Source organism: Pinus tabuliformis, chromosome Q (assembly GCF_031772625.1).
Source record: "Pinus tabuliformis cultivar Carrire ecotype Pingquan chromosome Q, CPIR1, whole genome shotgun sequence".
Classification (NCBI taxonomy): domain Eukaryota; kingdom Viridiplantae; phylum Streptophyta; class Pinopsida; order Pinales; family Pinaceae; genus Pinus; species Pinus tabuliformis.
The window spans coordinates 878,885,055-878,904,404 of record NC_142296.1 but is presented as its reverse complement, the minus strand read 5'-3'; the positions used below and the strand labels follow the sequence as shown (position 1 = coordinate 878,904,404).

The 19,350-nt window shown below is 36.5% G+C and overlaps 1 protein-coding gene across 2 annotated transcripts in view; it reads right to left on the bottom strand.

Annotated features, from left to right (window-relative positions):
* The window catches only part of LOC149222303 (putative histone-arginine methyltransferase CARM1), a 381,165-nt gene extending 365,256 nt beyond the window's left edge, over positions 1-15,909 (bottom strand). For both annotated transcript variants that reach the window (XM_089385353.1, XM_089385354.1), the window contains exon 1: positions 15,460-15,909. In XM_089385353.1, coding sequence (XP_089241479.1) covers positions 15,460-15,657 — 198 coding nt within the window. In that variant the 5' untranslated portion in view covers positions 15,658-15,909. The remainder of the gene's footprint in view (positions 1-15,459) is intronic.
* Positions 15,910-19,350: the final 3,441 nt, after the last annotated feature.

Below are 19,350 nucleotides of genomic sequence, written 5' to 3'. Positions count from 1 at the left end.
ATAGCTAGGGCTCACCACATTTATTACAAAAACCTTGATGCTAGGCTTAGCAAGGCCTCTTCAATCTGGGGTTTTATAACTTCTACAAGTTGCCTCATTTTGTTGGACTTCAAGTCTTGGATTCCATAGGTAATGAGGTTATGGGTCTTGAGTCTTGACCCATCTTATCAAAACTTTTCAGAATTTTTGTTTCTGTGGTTATGGTTTTGATGACCACTGCAAAGACCTCACATACAGGTTTCAAAGTATTTTCCATAATTGTAGTCCTTTTCTTTCTTTAAGGAGACTTCTTCACTGGCTTAATAGTCTTGATCTGAACTTGTTTAAGGCCTTTCGGCCCCTCCAAATAGTCCATTACAAGACCCACGAACCTTCTACAATTTTTCAACAAGTATGACCTTATCTTGTCCTCTAATATTTACAAAGATAGCCCAGAAATATTTTCTCAGTCTCTTTCCTCTTCATTGAATTTCATATTGTTTTTCTAGCTTGTAGACAAGCTCTTCAAATAGCTCTTGGTGGCAAAAATAATTCGGCCTAAAAAATATGTATGCTCAAAAAATGGGCCTCTTAAGATCCACTTTTCTTCTAGTCACTTCGACCTTCAAGACATATGAAAATAGTCTATTCTTTTGACTTTTCGGAGCAATGCAAAACCTTTCTAGTGATCTTCCAATTGCCTCGACTTTTAACCTTAGCTTTGATACCATGTTGTAAAATCAATAAAAGCAACGTCTTTATCTTAACATTTTCCATACATGACATTTATTTGTGATATTTAGGTCTTCTTAGATTATTATACTTATGTTCTCTTTATCAAATAAATGCCAGAATAATAAAAGATCACACGAACACACAATATAGGCTCCAAGCCAAGGCAAAACCCCTCCAAGTGGAAAAACCCAAAGAACTTTCTCTTCTTGTATAATAAATTCAAAGGGGACTTCCAAGACCTAGAAATAAGACCCTCAACTTTCTCCAACACACAAGATGACCAGCCAAATAGCCTAAGAGATCTTCAAGAGCAGCAACATAGGAAATTTACCACAAAAAAGGGGTTTCTTAGTCATCTCGGACTTGAGGTAACCCTAAGTCGCTTAGATGACCTAGAAATAAGACCCTCAACTTTCTCCAACACACAAGATGACCAGCCAAATAGCCTAAGAGATCTTCAAGAGCAGCAACATAGGAAATTTACCACAAAAATGGGGTTTCTTAGTCATCTCAGACTTGAGGTAACCCTAGGTCGCTTAGATGAAAGAAATTTCCAACTTCGCATGCCCTTGACTCTCTTCCTGCAGACCTTTGAACTACCTCCTAACCATAGACCAGTTGCTAAAGAAATGCGAGCTTCTTGTCTTGCAACGGAGGTCGAATTCATGACTTTATATAGCCTTTTCATGTGGCTTTTCAAGCCTACCTAATGTCGACTTTTCACTGGTAGCCGACTTGATATTTTGGAGCATCTAGATGCTTCTTAAATACAAAATAATATTTTTATTCTTTGATACATGTGCCCACAGGGGTCCTTTAACAATGTAACAATGACCTTTGACTCATGACAAACCCTATAAGCATACAATGGATGCTTTGACCTATTGACCATTGACCTAAGCATGAAACCCGTGCTTTATAAATAATTTCTTTTACAATTTTCTTTCTTCTTTTGATCAATACATAGAGATTGCATCATTACATGAGTCAAATGATAATTATGAAGCCTGAAACTAGTTACATTCTCCAACACATAGGTCAGATGTCTGTTTAGATTACACTTTCAAAATAATAGGTCATAGGAATGATTGTTATAGAGTTATCCTGCACAAGATTTATAGTGGTGACCTACTAACCAAAACAATTGGGCACTGATTTCTTGAAAGGAATTTCTGGCAACCCTTAGCTCCATTAGAGATGGTAATTCATTGCGCTTGGATCGTCTTCCTTGTGAGTTCTATAGGGCCACATGGACCACAATTGAGGATGATTTTTGTTATTCAGCAATTGAAGCCTACTCTTGCAAAATGTTAATTGAATCTCTTAACTTTTTATCAAACTCATTTTGAAGAACACATCTAGGTACACCAATGGGAGTTGGAGAGCTATCACCTTGCTCATTGTTGCATAACAAATAATGGCTAAAGCAGTGACTCCACAAATTCACTCAATGGTAGGAAGGTAGCATATTAAGAGCAAACAAGCTTTGTGCAAGGTCGATTTACTCTAGATACAGTGATCTCCACGTGGAAAGCCTTGGAGTGGGCTCAAGAGATTGTGAAACAAACTCTTTTCCTAAAATTCGACATTGACAAGGCCTATGATAGGATAGATCGATCCTTCATCATGGAGACGTTAACTTGCATGGGGTTTGATTATAACGTGTGGCCACGGTAAACACATTGTTCTTTAATGCATATGCATCTGTCTCTGTTAACAACTCATTGTCTCCCCCAATTTTGTATCTATCTTTTCGCAAAGGTTTCCCCTTTTCACCTTATCTATATGTCCTAACCATAGATGCATTGGACTACTCATATTCAAATGCAAGTAGGTGTTGAGCATCTTACTTCTTGATGGGTCAGAGATGGTTAACAATCACTTTGTAGATGACTCCCTTTTCTATGTGCAAGTTGACTAGAACTTTGTATATACTATATGCTACTTGTGCATGTTTGGATCTCTTCTACTTGGTGCCGAGTGTTGTGGTTTTATCCTAAGAAATATCAAGGATGTTATTTTACAGACTATTAAGTGTTGGTGATGCTATGGAAGAAGTGTTCATGCCCCTTGCTTTTAGCCACACATGCTTGGACTTCAGCCTCTAGTAGGCTTCTTTTATGCTTTGGGCATGAAAAAAATTCATTATATTCTCCTCTTCTTGGGAAAGGAGTTCTTGGGACATACCTTATCTCTCAAATTTGATACAGTTAAGTTGTATTTGTTGCCTCATGTTACCAATAAAATAGCATTCACTGCTTAGATCAGAGGTTCGATGGCTTAGTAGACAAGAAAAAATAGCATTCGCTACCTTGAGTAAGGCCCTTGTTGTCCTTTGTTAGACTTCGGTACCTCAGAGAGGACCTCCCGTAGCCCTGCATTCCCTCAACCAATAACTCAGAGATTAGATGATCCACAGGAAACCACAGAGAGAGTGTCTCACTACCTCAAATCTCTTCAATCAACTTTTAGAGACCAGAAATATCATAGGAAAGACCTTTGTTGCTCTTGAAACAAAACTTATTGACCAAGAAAATAACCACTGAGGAATTTCTTCCTTCCTTGCCAAAAGAGACCCGCAACACTCCAAAATATTATGTTGTAACAGGACAGAGAAAAGGAAAAGACTAGCTAAGGTGGGGATCATCACCACCAAAACTAATTAAGAGAAAAAGGGCTCTTAAAACCCTCAAAGCCTCAGCCCAAAAAAACAGAGATATTCCAATCCAAATGATGATAAAATGATTCCATCTCTCTTCTATTTACTCAATTGTTCCCCAAAAACATTGGATAATGGGTTTCCCCCTTTATCATCAACTATAGCCTACAGGGATGGATAGGCTATTCATCCTCCTTTCGCCAATTAATTGGAAGAGGACATTACAATACCCGCTTCCCGACAACGCTTGTTCCCAAGCAATTGCAAGTCTAGGTGCTGCAAAATTTGCCCTTCTATTTTCAAGAATGAAAACTTCTCTTCAAGCCTTACAATTTCCTTTGTAGTTTCCATAGCGAGAACACTGGCACCCTTCTTCAGTTCTTGCAGCCCCATAACCATCATGTTGGTTGGAGATGTCACCATGCAATAGTCACTCTTTCATTCATCAATTTATAGATCAATCCTGGGTCAAGTACAAATATGTGCTGCTATTGAAAATTTTGCTTTTGGCCATGCATTTTCAACCTCTATTTTCCATGCGCCAATAGTTTTATTATTATCATATCTTTTAGCAATATCCTGGGGTACATATTTTTTACCAACCTTTATAGAACCTCCTTCCTTTGCGACTAAATGATAGCTACTGCTGGAACATATTGTGGTTTTCACCTACAGATTATGATCATCCTTAGGTAGCAACCCTACTACAACTTCTTTAGTCAAGCACTTCAAATTGCCCACATTGATATTGATCAATTTTATGTGAAAAGGGACTATATAATCAACACCCTACCTTGGTTTATTAGTTGCTAGGACATCGTGAGGAACATAAGTAAGCAAATGTTTTAAAAATTGTTCCTGCACATCAGTCCCTCTTGTTATAATAGTCTAACTAGTTCCCTGGCCTGCCTGCCTTATATGCAATTTCGTCAAAGTCTTCTCATGTTTTTCTACCTGGCAAAAGTCATAAAATTTAAATAAGGAATGGTTGCCTACTTTCATTTTTGGCAAGTGACTTCTACCATGAATATGATGCATAAAACTTAACGTGAACATTGTATCATGTGGTCTAAGTGAAGTTGATAATTGGTTCGCCACACAGTCATCCATAAGCATCCCTAAGGGCTTTACATGTTTAAATACATAACATTTACTGCAGAATTCTAGTTTGTTGACAAATTGACCAAAGGTCCAGGAAACTGCTCATTAATTGCGATCACATTTGTTATAAGATCATTGAACTTCCTATTTCTATACCTTTTTCCACTCTCTTTAAGGCGTTTCTTACAACCAATATGTATTTTGCTTCGTCACTATTGTGCAATCCTTGAATTGAAGGCAGGGCTCCAATGTGACTTCAGCTAATCTGTCATGTGTGGTCTTAAGGAACCTTTCCCTAATGTAGATTCAAGGACAAAATATATCTGGTCTTTATAGAAAATGATCTTGTCTTCTACCCTGCACCTATCATCTTGGATGAAACCATCCAGGGCACGTGAATTAGTCGGGGGTACATCATAATTTATATATTTTCTATTTTGTAAATTATAATATATATATGAATTTTGAAATCTTCCAACTTACAACAAGAAAAATAAATCATTTAAAGACTTAAACATGAACATTCACTTTGAAATTTCAAATTTGATATCAAGTGGCAAATGCAATTTACATATTGATGTGAATCATGATAATAGATTTTAGAATCATGTATTAGAGTATATGTCCATTGTCAAACTACATTCAAAATTTGCCCTAAGGCATTTCCAAACATGAAATAGTCTATAGAATTTCAAATTTTTCAAAATTCCAAAAGAAGTGAAAATGTATTAAAGTATATGTCCATTGTCATACTACATTCAAAATTTGTCCTAAGGCATTTCCAAACATGAAATAGTCTATAGAAATTTCAAATTTTTCAAAATTCCAAAAAAAGTGAAACTGAACAATGAACAAGAATAGGGTTCCTTAAGCCATGTCATCAACATCACTAAGATCTTCAGTCAACAAGCTCTCTAGAGAGGAATCACTCTCATTTGGAGCCTCCTGCTCAACCATAGTAACTAGAGGTAGCTCAATAAGACCATCTGGTTCTATCTCCTCGTCCACACATGTAGCATCATCTGTGTATTTGTCCCATCTCTTGAAAGGACCATCCCTGTACCCTGGGTCTTTACGCGATATGAGACGAAATGTACTATGAACAGATACTAAGTTCTCAGCCTTCTTTGATCCTAACCTGTTTCTCTTCAATGACTAGATGAAAGCATATGTGCTCCAATTCCTCTCACAAATTGAGGAACTACCTCCCAAATAATTGTATGGAAAACCGTTAATGGAAAATTGTTAGGAGAAGAGTCAAGACAATGTTAAGTATGTAAATTAAATTAATTAAATAATACAAAAACAAGATGAGAAACTAGCTACATATCCAAGTAATCATATTGCAAATTGTTGCAACAAAGGAACATCAACATCATGAAGCCACTATCAATCAATCAAATCCTTCTTCTTGTGCCTATCAGTCAAAGCGTCATGTGAACCAAAGACACCTCAGCCAAGTGAAAACTGGGCAAATTGAGTTCGTATCTCAAAAGTCTCTTCTGTAGAACCATAGATTTTTTTAATAACAGCCTTAAACCCTTTCACCACCTCTCTATCTTGAGAAGTTGGTCTCCTTCTTATTGTGGGATCGTACCATTTTGGATTAACTACATAGACTACCATGTGAAGTGAGGTGTTTAATTTATTCCACTACCCATGTATAAATGATTTCAATTGTGGCCATAAAATAGGATCTTTCCTATCTATGATGGATTGGATCCTCTCACACAGAGTCCAAGTTCTCATAAATTTCACCCAAACATGGACCATTTGTATCTGCATAGCGAATCATATCACAAATTGGCTTTATAAACTCCACAATAAATTTGATATCAGCCCAAAACTGATCATCCAAAATCAACCTCTTCACCTCTAGAACTGCGTCCAAGATAGAAAGCCTCCACTAGTCCCACATGTCACTAATAATTGTGGCAACTAAAGCCTCCATGTCCAACAAGTTGTCTAAGGAAAATGTAGTAAGTTGCAAATCTAGTATCTATTGATTTAAGAAGCTCCATTTTGGCATGCTTGCAATAAATGGCTTGGGAATGATGGTGGTTACATATAAACATTTGAATTTTGCAGCCATTATCAATTAACATCCAAATCCATTCAATTTTCTCGATGTCTTTCAGTGAATTATTCAAAGAACGCACCGCACATGGCATCCAAAAAATATGCCTACAATTTATCAAGAAATCAAAAAATAAATAAATAAATCAAAATCTTTAAATCTAACATCTATAATGATTTATGATTCAATGAATATTGAATAATAAAAAGATGTAAAAATCAAACTTGTAATAAAAAAAATTAGATTTGCCACTAAGTTACTAACCTGTACTCCTTTTGGACCATCATTCCTACTACTTTACAAACTGGAGTTGCATCAGTAATAACTTGAACAACGTCTGATGGCCCCACCTCGGCAATGGCTACAAATAATTGGTCTTTCAAGAACAAAGTGATCTTTTCTTGACCAAAACAATTAATAGCCTTTAGAAAATATGGACCGGAAATGGAAGAGACAATGATGTTAATCAACGGACGATTTTGACAATCAGTTCAACCGTCCATAACAATGAAGCATCTATCTACACTCCAAGATGTCTTCAACGTTGACATCGTCTTCTCAAAACATGCTTTATCCTTGTCCACCAACACAGTTCGAAGATTCCCATAACTAGGTGCCTTATACCCGAAGATCCATCATTAATAGCACAGACCATTTGATCAAAATAGGGTGAACGGAATGCATTGAAAGGAATGCCACATGCAAGAAAAAATCTTGCTATTGCAAGATCAACACCCTCCCTACCTTTCACATCAAAAATGTCATAAAGGCCACCAAGTTTAGGCTTCTTGCGTGCATGACTAGTAGTGTCTTTTGATGCTTTGGATGACACATGCTCATTACCAATTTGAACTTCAACTTCTTCATCAGATGGTAATTCTTCCTCATTAGAGTCATCATTTTCATCAACATTATGACATGGCTTGGAGATTGCCTTGTCTGCCTTACCATCAGCCCTTTGTTGCTCTCTTTGTGCACTAGGGAGTCTAGTGGGATCATCTGGGTCTCTAGTGCAAGCATCAACACCCTTCGTTGGTATCTTCATAAAATGAGCTTTAACTCTGGTATAGCTCCCTTTCCATTCAAGCTAGTATAAATTGCATTTTATTGTTGTGGTCCCCCCAACACCCTTTGGAAGTTTTTGCCTTTCCACGTATTTCCAAAGTGGATATTGTTTATTTGATGAAGACATTCTTGACTTTGGAAATTAACCAAAATGCCAAATCTGGAAGCAAGGACATTAGAAAATTAAAAATTTGAAGATTGAAAATCAAAAGGTTAAAGTTTAAATTTAATACAAAGGCGGGAAAAGACTATAGATGTTAGAAAAGTTTCAACATATAACGAAATTGAAAATAGCATTGAGTAAAACATGAAACTTCCATGGTTTTCCAACCACTTAGATGCAGGGCATTGTGCATCAAAATATTTTGTAAGCGAAATATGCTTTGTCTTTTGTAGCCTCTCTATATTTGTAAGCAAAGATCATTTGTGGCCTTACTGTTTTATAATTGAGTACGTATCGCATATTCTCTCAAAAATCAAGAAATAAAGAGTGCCTTTCAAGCTGTGGACTACATCTACCTTACATTTTTTTGGAAACTTGGCTCTGCCATTACTTCTACGTTTATATGCAACATTGTCCAAAACAACAAAATTTTATGTTTAATTCTGAGTATTCCTACAATCCATTTGCAAAATCTTTGTGCTTCATTGTTGGGAAAATAAGTAATTCTCTCAAAAATCAAGAAATAAAGAGTGCCTTTCAAGCTATGGACTACATCTACCTTACATTTTTTTGGAAACTTGGCTCTGCCATTACTTCTACGTTTATATGCAGCATTGTCCCAAACAACAAAATTTTATGTTTAATTCCGAGTATTCCTACAATCCATTTGCAAAATCTTTGTGCTTCATTGTTGGGAAACTAAGTAATTCTAGTTTTATATGCCTGTCCAAACATCAAAATGATATGTTTAATTTTAAGTATTTTTACTACCCATGTTCAAAATCTCTATGCGTCGTTGTGGGGGAAGTGGGGTTATGATGAATTTGTATGCACTATGCATTGTTGTTCAAACAAACAAAGTGGTATAATCAATTTTGAGTACTCTCTTTGCCCATTTTCAAAATGTCTTTGTTTCATTGTTGGGTAATTTGGTTATGGTGGGTTTTGTATGCACTGTGCAATGGTATCCAAAACAATAAAAAGATACGTTTAATTCCATGTATTGTTACATCAAAGAGCTTTGCTCTACAATTCAACTATTCAAGAGATATTGTAGGAAAAAACTTAAAAGAAATACATGTTGAACCCAACACGGTAACACCAGTGACCACAAACTCCAACAGTGTTGTCGGTCATCGAACAGTCACACCATCTCTAGTTGCATCGTCGTCTAGACCTGTGCGATATTCCAATGGCGAATGCAAAGAATAATGAAAGAAATGAAATATAGGTGGGGTTTTGAGTTAAAATGTGGGTTTTTATTTAATAAAAAACATATTTTTATTGCCCTCCCACCTCCGACAAACCCGCCAAGCCACCCATTATTGGGGTTTGGCGCACCCACTCCATGGAACGAGCCAATCTCGCGTTTAAGAAGTATCGAGTTTTTATAAGCCGCACCGGGTGCTAGAGAGGTACCAATTCCAGCACCCAGTTCGTGGGGACGAGAACCTGAGATGGGTTCGCGAACCTGTGCTTCACAGTGCCTATCGTGTAGAACAATTGTACCCCTGGCACCACATTGGTATCTTCCAGTTCTATCACATAAAAATCATCAATGAATGTACAATTACTCAATGTTACGGTCAAATGCGGAACCACCAATGTGCATGTCATGTTATACAAATCGGTTGCCCTTACTTCAAAGCCTTCAAATTCCTTTGTAGGGATGTCTCTGCTTACCACCACAATTGCATCAATGAAGTTGTACGTCGCTCCACCATCAACCAACGCTACGATTCGCTGTCCTCGTATGACACCCTTGATCTTGAAGGTGTAATATTTAGGAACTCTAAAGAGAGAGGTGATAGTACCTCTACCTAGATCTAAGGGCCTTGTTATTCCCCAAAGGGGTCTACTTTAAAGGCACCCTCACAAAGAGCGTTAATGTTAAGGCCTTGATAACCATTCATTATTAATTTAGTAGTTATGGTTAGTTCGACCTAGTGATAGGTTACATCATTAGTTTATTAGTTATGGTTAGGTCGACCTAGTGATAGGCTACATCATTAGTTTATTAGTTATGGTTAGGTCGACCTAGTGATAGGTTACATCATGTCGCTTTATCTCCTATTTATAAAGGAGATTCAGTTGTATAGGTATCATATATTTTCTTTTGTATGGATTCAATGTAAAAGGAGGTTTCCACCTCATTGTGGATTGTTATAATTTGACCTTTTATCATTTTCAAGGCATTGTATCATAATATTTTGTATTAGAGCTCCAATCCTAGGGTTTTTCTCCTTCAATCAAGACATCTTAGCATTTTCGTTATAACCTATTTTTTGGAACATTTCAGACAACAAAATTTTCAGGAGGCTAAGATGAAGAACCTATCAATGAAGGCAAACTGGCAACATTACTAGACAAAAAATACAATGTATAAAAGGAGGGGTGAACTCTATCGAGCATTGGGAGTGGGAGGGAGATATACTTTGGTATGAGGGTATTAGAATATTCTTATGCCCTCAATCAAAGTTGAAGCGACAAATGTTAAGAGTCCCATGACTCTCCAATGGCAAGACAATCAGGGTTGCTTAAAATTTAAAACGTATCAAAGGTTCAAAAAATATTTTTTTGGGAGGGAAGGAAGAAAGACATTCAAAATTTGTAAGAGAATGTCAAGTTTGTCAAAGAAATAAAGGAAAGACAATAAAATTTCTAAGGTTACTTCAGCCATTACACACCTAATCAAAGATGGGAAGACATGTCATTGGACTTCATTACAGGGTTACCAAAATCTGAAGGTACAGATGTCATTTTTATGGTTCTTAATACTCACAAAATATGCACATTTTTGTGGAATTCAAAGTACATATACAACAAGCCAAGTGGCAAAAGTGTTCATGAAGGAAATTCATAGACTTCATGGTTTTCCTAAAGTAATAGTAAGTGACAAAGATCTAAAATTCATAGGAACTTTTTGGAAAGAATTATGGAAAATGAGTGGAACAACACTATCTGTGAATTCAACATATCACCCACAAACAGATGGTCAAACAAAGATAGTTAACAAGTGTTTAGAAGGTTATCTAAAATATTATTCTTCAGACAAGCAATCTCAATGGATGAAGTGGCTTCCTCTCGCAAAATGTGGTATAATACTGCCTATCACACATCCTACTAAAATGTCCCCACTCAAGGGCCCTTATGGATATCCAACACCTAGTATCTCGTATTTTTTGCAAGATAAATCCAAAGTACAAGCAATCAAGTCACATACGGAGAAGACTAAAGAAACTTTGACAATTCTTAAGGAAAACCTTCAAATGGCACAAAACAAGATGAGCAACAAGCAAATCAACATTGAAGTGAAAGACAATTTGAGAAGGGTGATTGGGTATTTTTGAGACTACAATCTTATAAGCAATCTACACTCAAACAAAAGAAGAATAAAAAATTATCTCCACAATTTTATGAACCCTACAAAATTATTTGCAGGTTTGGACAAGAGGCATATGAATTAGATTTGCCTTGTTCTGGCATTCATAAGGTTTTGCATGTATCTTGCCTAAAATATGTTTTGGGACAAACTATGCCAATGAACAAAACTACCAAAATTAGATGAAGGAGAGTGGATTATTGAACCAAAAATAGTTATAAAGCAACATTGACAATAGAACCAATATAGAGTACCTAATCAAGTGGAAGAATATGCCTCTAGAAGAAGCTACATGGGAAAAATGAGCAATTGGTGAAGAAACGCCCTCAATTACAAGCTTCGAGGGAAAAGCTTTTCTAAATTGGGACAGTTATGTTAAGGCCCTAATAAGCATTCATTATTAGTTTATTAAGTATGGTTAAGTCAACCTAATGGTAGGTTACATCATGTCACTTGAACTCCTAATTATAATAAAGGAGATCCATTTGTATAGCCATCACATCTTGTCATGTGTATTGGATTCTTTATAAAAGGAGGTCCTCCCCTCAAAATGCATTGTTATTCATTGACTTTTTATCATTTTCAAGGCATTGGATTATAACAGTTGTGTTGTTGGTTGCATGAGCTCTATTGCCCATATTCTCCAAACTCAAACAGTTCTCTCTCAGTTATCCTTCAAATGTGTGTGCTAGTTCAATTGTAGTATATCAAAAAGATCCTCAATTACTTCTCTGATGACAAATGCACTCGGTTTCAATATGTTTATTTCATATTCCATGCATTGGTTTCATACTTAAATGTAGTGTTATAACTTCATAGTCAACGTTGAAAGTACTAAACACTAAAATGAGATCCAGTGACACTTCATAACATTATGTTTTATAATTTATTATTTACCTCATCCTACCATGGGGAACATATTCTTCCTTTAAAAGTGCCATCAACTCTTAGGTCAATTTGTACTACTAGGAAATCGATTGAAGTAGTGTCTTCCACATCTCAACCATACTTAACACTTTTCATTTCCCCCTTTCACTCTATTCCATCCATAAAAAATTTAATCCCATTCATGTTTGACTTGTCAAAGAACGCCAAAAAAGGTCTAAATGAGAAAGCCTAAGTCAAATAAATCCCAACAAGGCTTGAGGTGGAGAGATAATAAAGTTAAAAGCCAAAAAAATAAAGTTTGAGCTACACGATCTCACTATAAGGCAATGTTATCCGAATCGGACCAGTCATCGAACCAATAGACCCCTCGGGAACCGGTCAAAATCAGACCGAAACAAGTAAAAAACCGGACCAAAAAACCAATCAACCAAAAATACAAGTTATTCAAATTTAAAAAAAAACACATATATTCTTGTGCATTAATATAAATCCAAACCATTTATATACAAATAAGCAAAAGTTCTCATTTATATAGCATGTAAGGGTGCACATAACCAAACTAGCACCGAGTGCAATCCATCTATGAACCAAAAATACATCAATAAACAGGCCATAAATGGCCTCTAGCATCCAAATAAATCATGCTACCACAAAAACATACATATCATCAAAAGCTTTGCCTATATTGGGATCTTTGTCATCAATATCACCCTATAAGCATTAAAATAAGATAGAAAAAGCTTAGCATGTCAAGTAAAAATTTTGTTAGTGATGGGTACATTTTTAATAATAACACAATAGAGGAGGTCAACAATCAATGCTACTAACATTCAAATTTTAAAGAAAAACATATATATTCTTGTGCATTAATATAAATCCAAACCGTTTATATACAAATAAGCAAAAGTTCTCATTTATATAGCATGTAAGGGTGCACGTAACCAAACTAGCACTGAGTGCAATCCATCTATGAACCAAAAATACATCAATAAATAGACCATAAATGGCCTCTAGCATCAAAAAAAATCATGCTACAACAAATACATACATATCATCAAAAGCTTTGCCTATATTGGGATCTTTGTCATCAATATCACCCTAGAAGCATTAAAATAAGATAGAAAAAGCTTAGCATGTCAAGTAAAAATTTTGTTAATGATGGGTACATTTTTATTAATAACATGATAAAGGAGTTCAACAATCAATGCCACTAACATCAAGGTACATAGAGGGGTTGGTGCTCTTGATTAAATGCTAATTCAATTAAGAGGGATTGGTGCCAATTTTTTTTCCAATTTTGAAAAATTGAATATATTTTGGATTTTTAAATGTGCCACAGTTTGCTGATTTTTGCCAATGTTGTCAAAAAGATGTTTTCTGGACCATCAGTGATTTTTGTCGATGCCAATTTTTTCAACATTGCTCAATCGTGCACAAGAGGTCGCCACATGCCTCACCAAGAAATTGGAACCACCACTAAAAGTGGGCGCCTTACATTCAGATGCACATACCATGGCTCAAGATCCATGATGTTACATTAGAATCTACGATGTTGCCTTAGGATCTATGTACTTATATTTGGCCATATATACTGAAGTCTAACATTGGATCTATGTCATTTCTCTTGGGATCTACATACTTCATTGAGATACATGTGCATTAGGATTTGTGACAATGCATTGAGTAATAACAAGGATGTCACGTCATCATAACTGCCACATGGATTACTCAAAGACAACCTCCTTACTCAATTGGACACCTTCACTCACATGCATGCTTAATTATTCCCTCCTAGACCACGGGATTGCTACACATGGTTACAAGTTGTTACAGCAATTACAGGTTGTCGTGGCATTGACCACACTATTTTAATGAGGAGCACCCTAGTTAAGGAGCCATATGTCCCACCTTACCCTAGGTGCTCATCTTCATTATCCCACACATGTGGCATGATGTCATGTTTGTTGGGAGTTTGTTACACTTTTAGATGACCTCTTCCCTCACCTCATGGAGTTAGTTGGAGGAGCACCCTAGTCCTTGGGCCTATTGTCCATATCTACACTCATTTGATGGATGTTGAGCACATTTTTAGGAGAGCGCATTTGTCCTTAGCACATCTTTACCACACATGTGAGTATTGGTTACATTTTTTACAACTTTTGTCTTTACTCTTATATTTGAGGATTTTGAGAGTAGTTTTTTACCCATACATTATATTTGCTCATGGTTAAAGCTAGTACATTGTATTAACACCTTGTATGAAGGAGGCTCCTAAGGAGGGTGCCTTCCTCATTTTCATTTATTGGAGAATATTATGAAACTTGCTTACAAAGTTCATAAGCTTATTATATTTTTTTCTAAGGTGTTGTTCTAGGATATTTTGTAAGGCTTCTTAGAAAATTTTCAAGAGTGTTGGAGGAAGGAGCTACTACAAGATCAAAAAAGGGTACCTTGCTCCACTTGAGCGGGCAATCAAGGTATAGTTGCCTTGCCTTATTCCTTGTGATCATTATTGTTTGTTTCCTTTACATTGAGGTAGGATGTCCTAGATCTCTTCCCTCTTGACTTCCTTCTTGCCTTGGCCAAACCTATAAATTCAACTCAACAGTACTTGGATAGGATTCCTAAAGGACCATCCCTCCATCCATGCATGAAGAAGCCTATGTACTTGGATAGGATTCCTAAAGGACCATCCCTCCATCCATGCATGAAGAAGCCTACCTGACCCTAGCCAACACGCTGAGAGGCAATCCTCCTTGGTGCCCTCAACCTTGACTTATCTTTAACCAAGACTTCACCTAGAATTGGTGTAGGAACCCTATAGCCTTTTTTAGGCACTGGTCTATTAATCTCTACAACCGAAAAACTAAAAATTGCATCTATCGCTGAGAAGTTGTGTTGAAGACAATGAGGAACAATGAACGCATGCAGCACGAGGAAGGTAGGCTCAAATTCTACTTGTGCCTTCCTTAGCATTGAGTATTGTTGCCGTGAACGTTATGCATATGCATAAAGACTATGGTGAGTCTTTGCACTAGGGCTTAAGCTTAGTCCAAATGGGGAAGAACAATCAATTGCTTTCACCAAAATCCCGTGGGAGACATAACATAGAGGGCCAATGCTTCTGCTTCCGCTTCTGAGAAATCTGCACAACTACTAACTAGAGAGTTGTTGGCTACTTGCCATGTGCACAAATGAAATTTGACATGATAGTTTGTATTTACTTTTAAATTTGAAATCAGCGAACAAAGAAAGCGGTAACATGCCACCTGCATTTAACTTTTTCTACTTTTTTCCCATCATTGGATTGAAAAGTTTTAAAAAAGAGAGAGAACACAATACAGCATGAGAACAATCCTTATCCAAATAAACTCTTTACGTGAAATGCGGTGCTGCAAAAATACACGAACCTGAGAATGATGGATATAGGTTTTGATATCGAAAGACTCCGTTGAATCGGCTGAGGACTTGAATTCTATAAATCGGCCAGAGGCGTCACGGCCAAAGCGGGCAACAGCCGGGACCCATTTATTCGACGGCACCACCACGATCGACAGCTCTGAGAACACCGGCGATTCAGGAGGAACCAGTGAATGATTTTGAGCCATACTCCTACCTAAGAGCAGCAGTTAGCGTAGCCAGGGTTTTACAGGGTTCAATGGAAATTAGGGTTTTCTGATTCACACCCACAGCAACAAACACAAAGAAGATGGTCGAGGGACCGCAAAAGCCTCACTGCCGCTGATCCTCTATGCTTCTTATATGTCCCACTTGCGTGCCTTCTCTCTGCAACTCCAACTCCAACTCCCACTCCAACAATAAATTGCGATGAAATAAAAGTGTCTTGTTATTAGAATTGGAGATGGGATATATATATATATATATAATGTGTTTTGTATTCGCTATTTTTTCAAGTGTATTCAACATATCTCGAATGAATACAAAAGTCCACTTACTTCTCTGACCATGAGCGGTATGAGCATGGTTTCGGTACCATAACCTCCTAGAATAATGCGGTCAAAGAAAGTTGGTCACACTAAATAAGCCCAAGCTCAAATGAAATAAAAATATATGATTTCTTACTCATTCTCTTATTATAAAATTGAAGCTTTGTATATTTAAACATAAATTACTTGAAAACAAAATGCTTGATCGCTAGTTTGCTACTTCCTCTTAACGTAAAGGAGATTTGACATTTGACATCGACCACAAATTTCCATTTGGTTTCTTAATGAATTGTTTTTAACGTTTTGAAAATTGAAAATATATCATAGTGGTTTGTAATGGGTAAGTTTTCACTTTTACTAGATGCCTTTGAGTCTTGGGTTGTTAACATGTTTCTTTACGTTCTAAGGAAGACGAGTTCTTAACAAAGCAAAAGCAATTTTAGGATATACTCTTTTAATAAATTGTTATGTAATGTGTTATTATCTAAATTTTAATGTTATTTTTTTAATACTTGTGACACACGTTAAAGTTAACTAGTTCACATAAGGTTTTGATAAACATGTTGCAAGGTTAAATTGTTTTTAAATTTGGATATTTCCTCGATTAAGAATAAAGGTGCATAAAAAACTTGGTTTTGATTTTGCAACTTTTCAAAATGGTGTAATTGAAGGAGGTTGATTTAGTAAATTTCTATGTAGATCTTCAAGCATTTCTTATTCACTTTTTTAGAGTGCCATAATCAAAAGAGGTCGATCTAGTAAATCTCTATGAAGAGGTTCAAGCATTTCTTGTTCATTTTTAGAGTGGTGTAATCAAAAGAAGTTGATCTAGTAAATCCCTATGTAAAACTTGGCATAATTAAAGAAAGTTGATCTAATAAATCCTTATGCAGATATTCATGCATTTTTTGTTCACTTTTTTATGGTAAAGGGCCATTTGGTATATTTCATTATTATTTATTTGAGAATAAAAAGCTTAGTACTCGGTTGTGAAACTATACATGCATGAGGGGGTGGGGGCGATTTATCGCCATCCCACTGATACAGAGACCCAGGGGACGTGGCAATATGCCCCTTGTGAGGTTGATATGCCATGCAACATCATCAAGGATTAATTTTCATGTAGGAAACTTGTCCTCGCTCAGCCACCTGCTCCTTGATGCAATCTCTGCTATAATTGACCAATCACACATCCCTTATGAAGCTCTTCTCACTCGAGATATGGGTCATGTCACCCAAACACATTATTGGCATTCTCCTTGTCAGACTTGCTACAACATTTAGTATGGGGATTGTGCTCCAAGTCTTCATTGTGTCCTGTTTTTCATAAGGGCTCTGGATTGTTCTCATCAATTCACCAAGCCTCCAAGAATTCATTCCTCCTCAACTCTGTGAATTCCATTCTAGGCAGAGATGCTACAAAACTATGGCGATATGGTCAATTGTTTGAAGTATGGACTCGCCTCCTCTCTACTAGTAAATTGATGCTCATCAACTAGCTTTGTTAGTCTTCTTTAGCAGATTCCTCGCATCTCGCTCGCTATTGGTCAGCTCGACCACTTTTGAAGCTCGAGAGTGGAAGGAAACAACCACATAAGTTGATTATTTCTCCTTCTCTTCACTCGTAGTGCCAGCAAAGGATAGCTTCAGTTATGGGTTTGGGTTTATCCTCGTAGGTTCATGGTTCATTCCCCATGTTTGTTTGTTTTTTCACTCTCTTGGGTTCCTTTTCGAGTGCTTTGTAATTCTCTCCACTGCTATCAGTGTCGAGTTCTCACTTCATTGTGGATTTGCATGCCCCCGCCACTCCAATACCTCATTGTTAATGAGGGGTGCCTCAATCCTTTAACCTTTATGTGTGTTCTTTTGTTTCCTTTCTCTGGGGACCGCTAAACCTTTGACTTCGAACCACCCACTTCTATCCAACTAGCAGTCTCACTTTCTCAGCTTCAAAAGGAAGCCACACCACGTCAACAAGCACAATTTTTCCACGATGCAACCTATTATTAGTAGTGTGGGTGAACCTAGGCCAAATTGCAAGTTAAAATCTCTACAGCCAGGTACCAAGAACTAACCCCGCAACTAATTTAGGATGAACTCACGCAGGTGGAACACCAATTGGCATATGTATGACGTACTCTCATTGATTCTAGAGTGCTAGCTAAAGTGGTCAAATGTGTGCCTAATGCAATCCATACTCGAGGCAGATACAACCAATACATGTATACATTAGACATATATTGGCATCTTAAATTTCTACTTGGCAGGGTTTTCCTAGACCAAAACGCTACCAAATAAGCTCTCCCTAGACCACATGTAACAACGATTGGCTTCCATGGACAAAAGGTTGGGACACATTAAAAGACACATGAGGCATCCCTCCAAACCTAGGTTGCTCTCCTAGCAAAAAGAAGGAGACCATCCAAGTAGAAGCCACTAACTCTGATCCCACCTATCAAAGATTTTATGCTTTTTTTTTTAGATTCATGCATTATTTTTGTATCTTTAAGTTTTTAAATGCCCTCGAGGTACTACTATTGCTTTTAGTTGTCTAAATTTAGCTGACAAGGCTAGATTTTGGACAGAAGCATTTTTGAAAAGTTTAACCTTTTGCATCTGGTTAGCCCTATCTAATGGTAAACCATATCAAATCTAAATTGTAACCCGTGTTAGCAAGCAACACAAACTCTAACTTCGAAATAAAAATAGAACTCATAAGAGCATTTTTTGTTCGTTCTTTTATGGCAAAGGGACACCTGGACTTTTATTTTTGGGGGAAAACAAATACTTTGATGTAAATTTGTGAAAACTCTCCTATTTTAATGTAAAGCTTATTTGGCAATGATTTGCAACTTTTCATTTTACTCATTTAGTCCTATGTTTTATGCTCAAATAATTTTATGTTATGCATCACTCTCTTGATTCTTAGATTGTTCAAATTAATTATAGTAAAGATAGCCTCAATACATATGCTACAAGATGAACTTATTTATAAATGTAATTTGTTACTATCCCCTTTTGTTGTAACTTGATAAACTTCAAGGAATTGTTCTCTTTGATGCCTTGAAACCTTTTACATAAATATTTTTTAAACATTTACTAATTCATGGAGAGGTTGGTTGTCCAAGTTGTCTACCACATAACCACTCATGTTACGATCCATCCAAATGCACCGAGGCTATTTTGAATTTTTCCTCATCATCTTAAATATGGGATAATTTTAATATATTTCAATTGTTTGTTCATCATGTACTTTAGTATTGTCTTTTCAATTTAATATTGACATTTTCATTATAACCTCATTATGGTGCCTTGACAATGCCCCATTATTTGGAATATGTTGTAATATAGTGA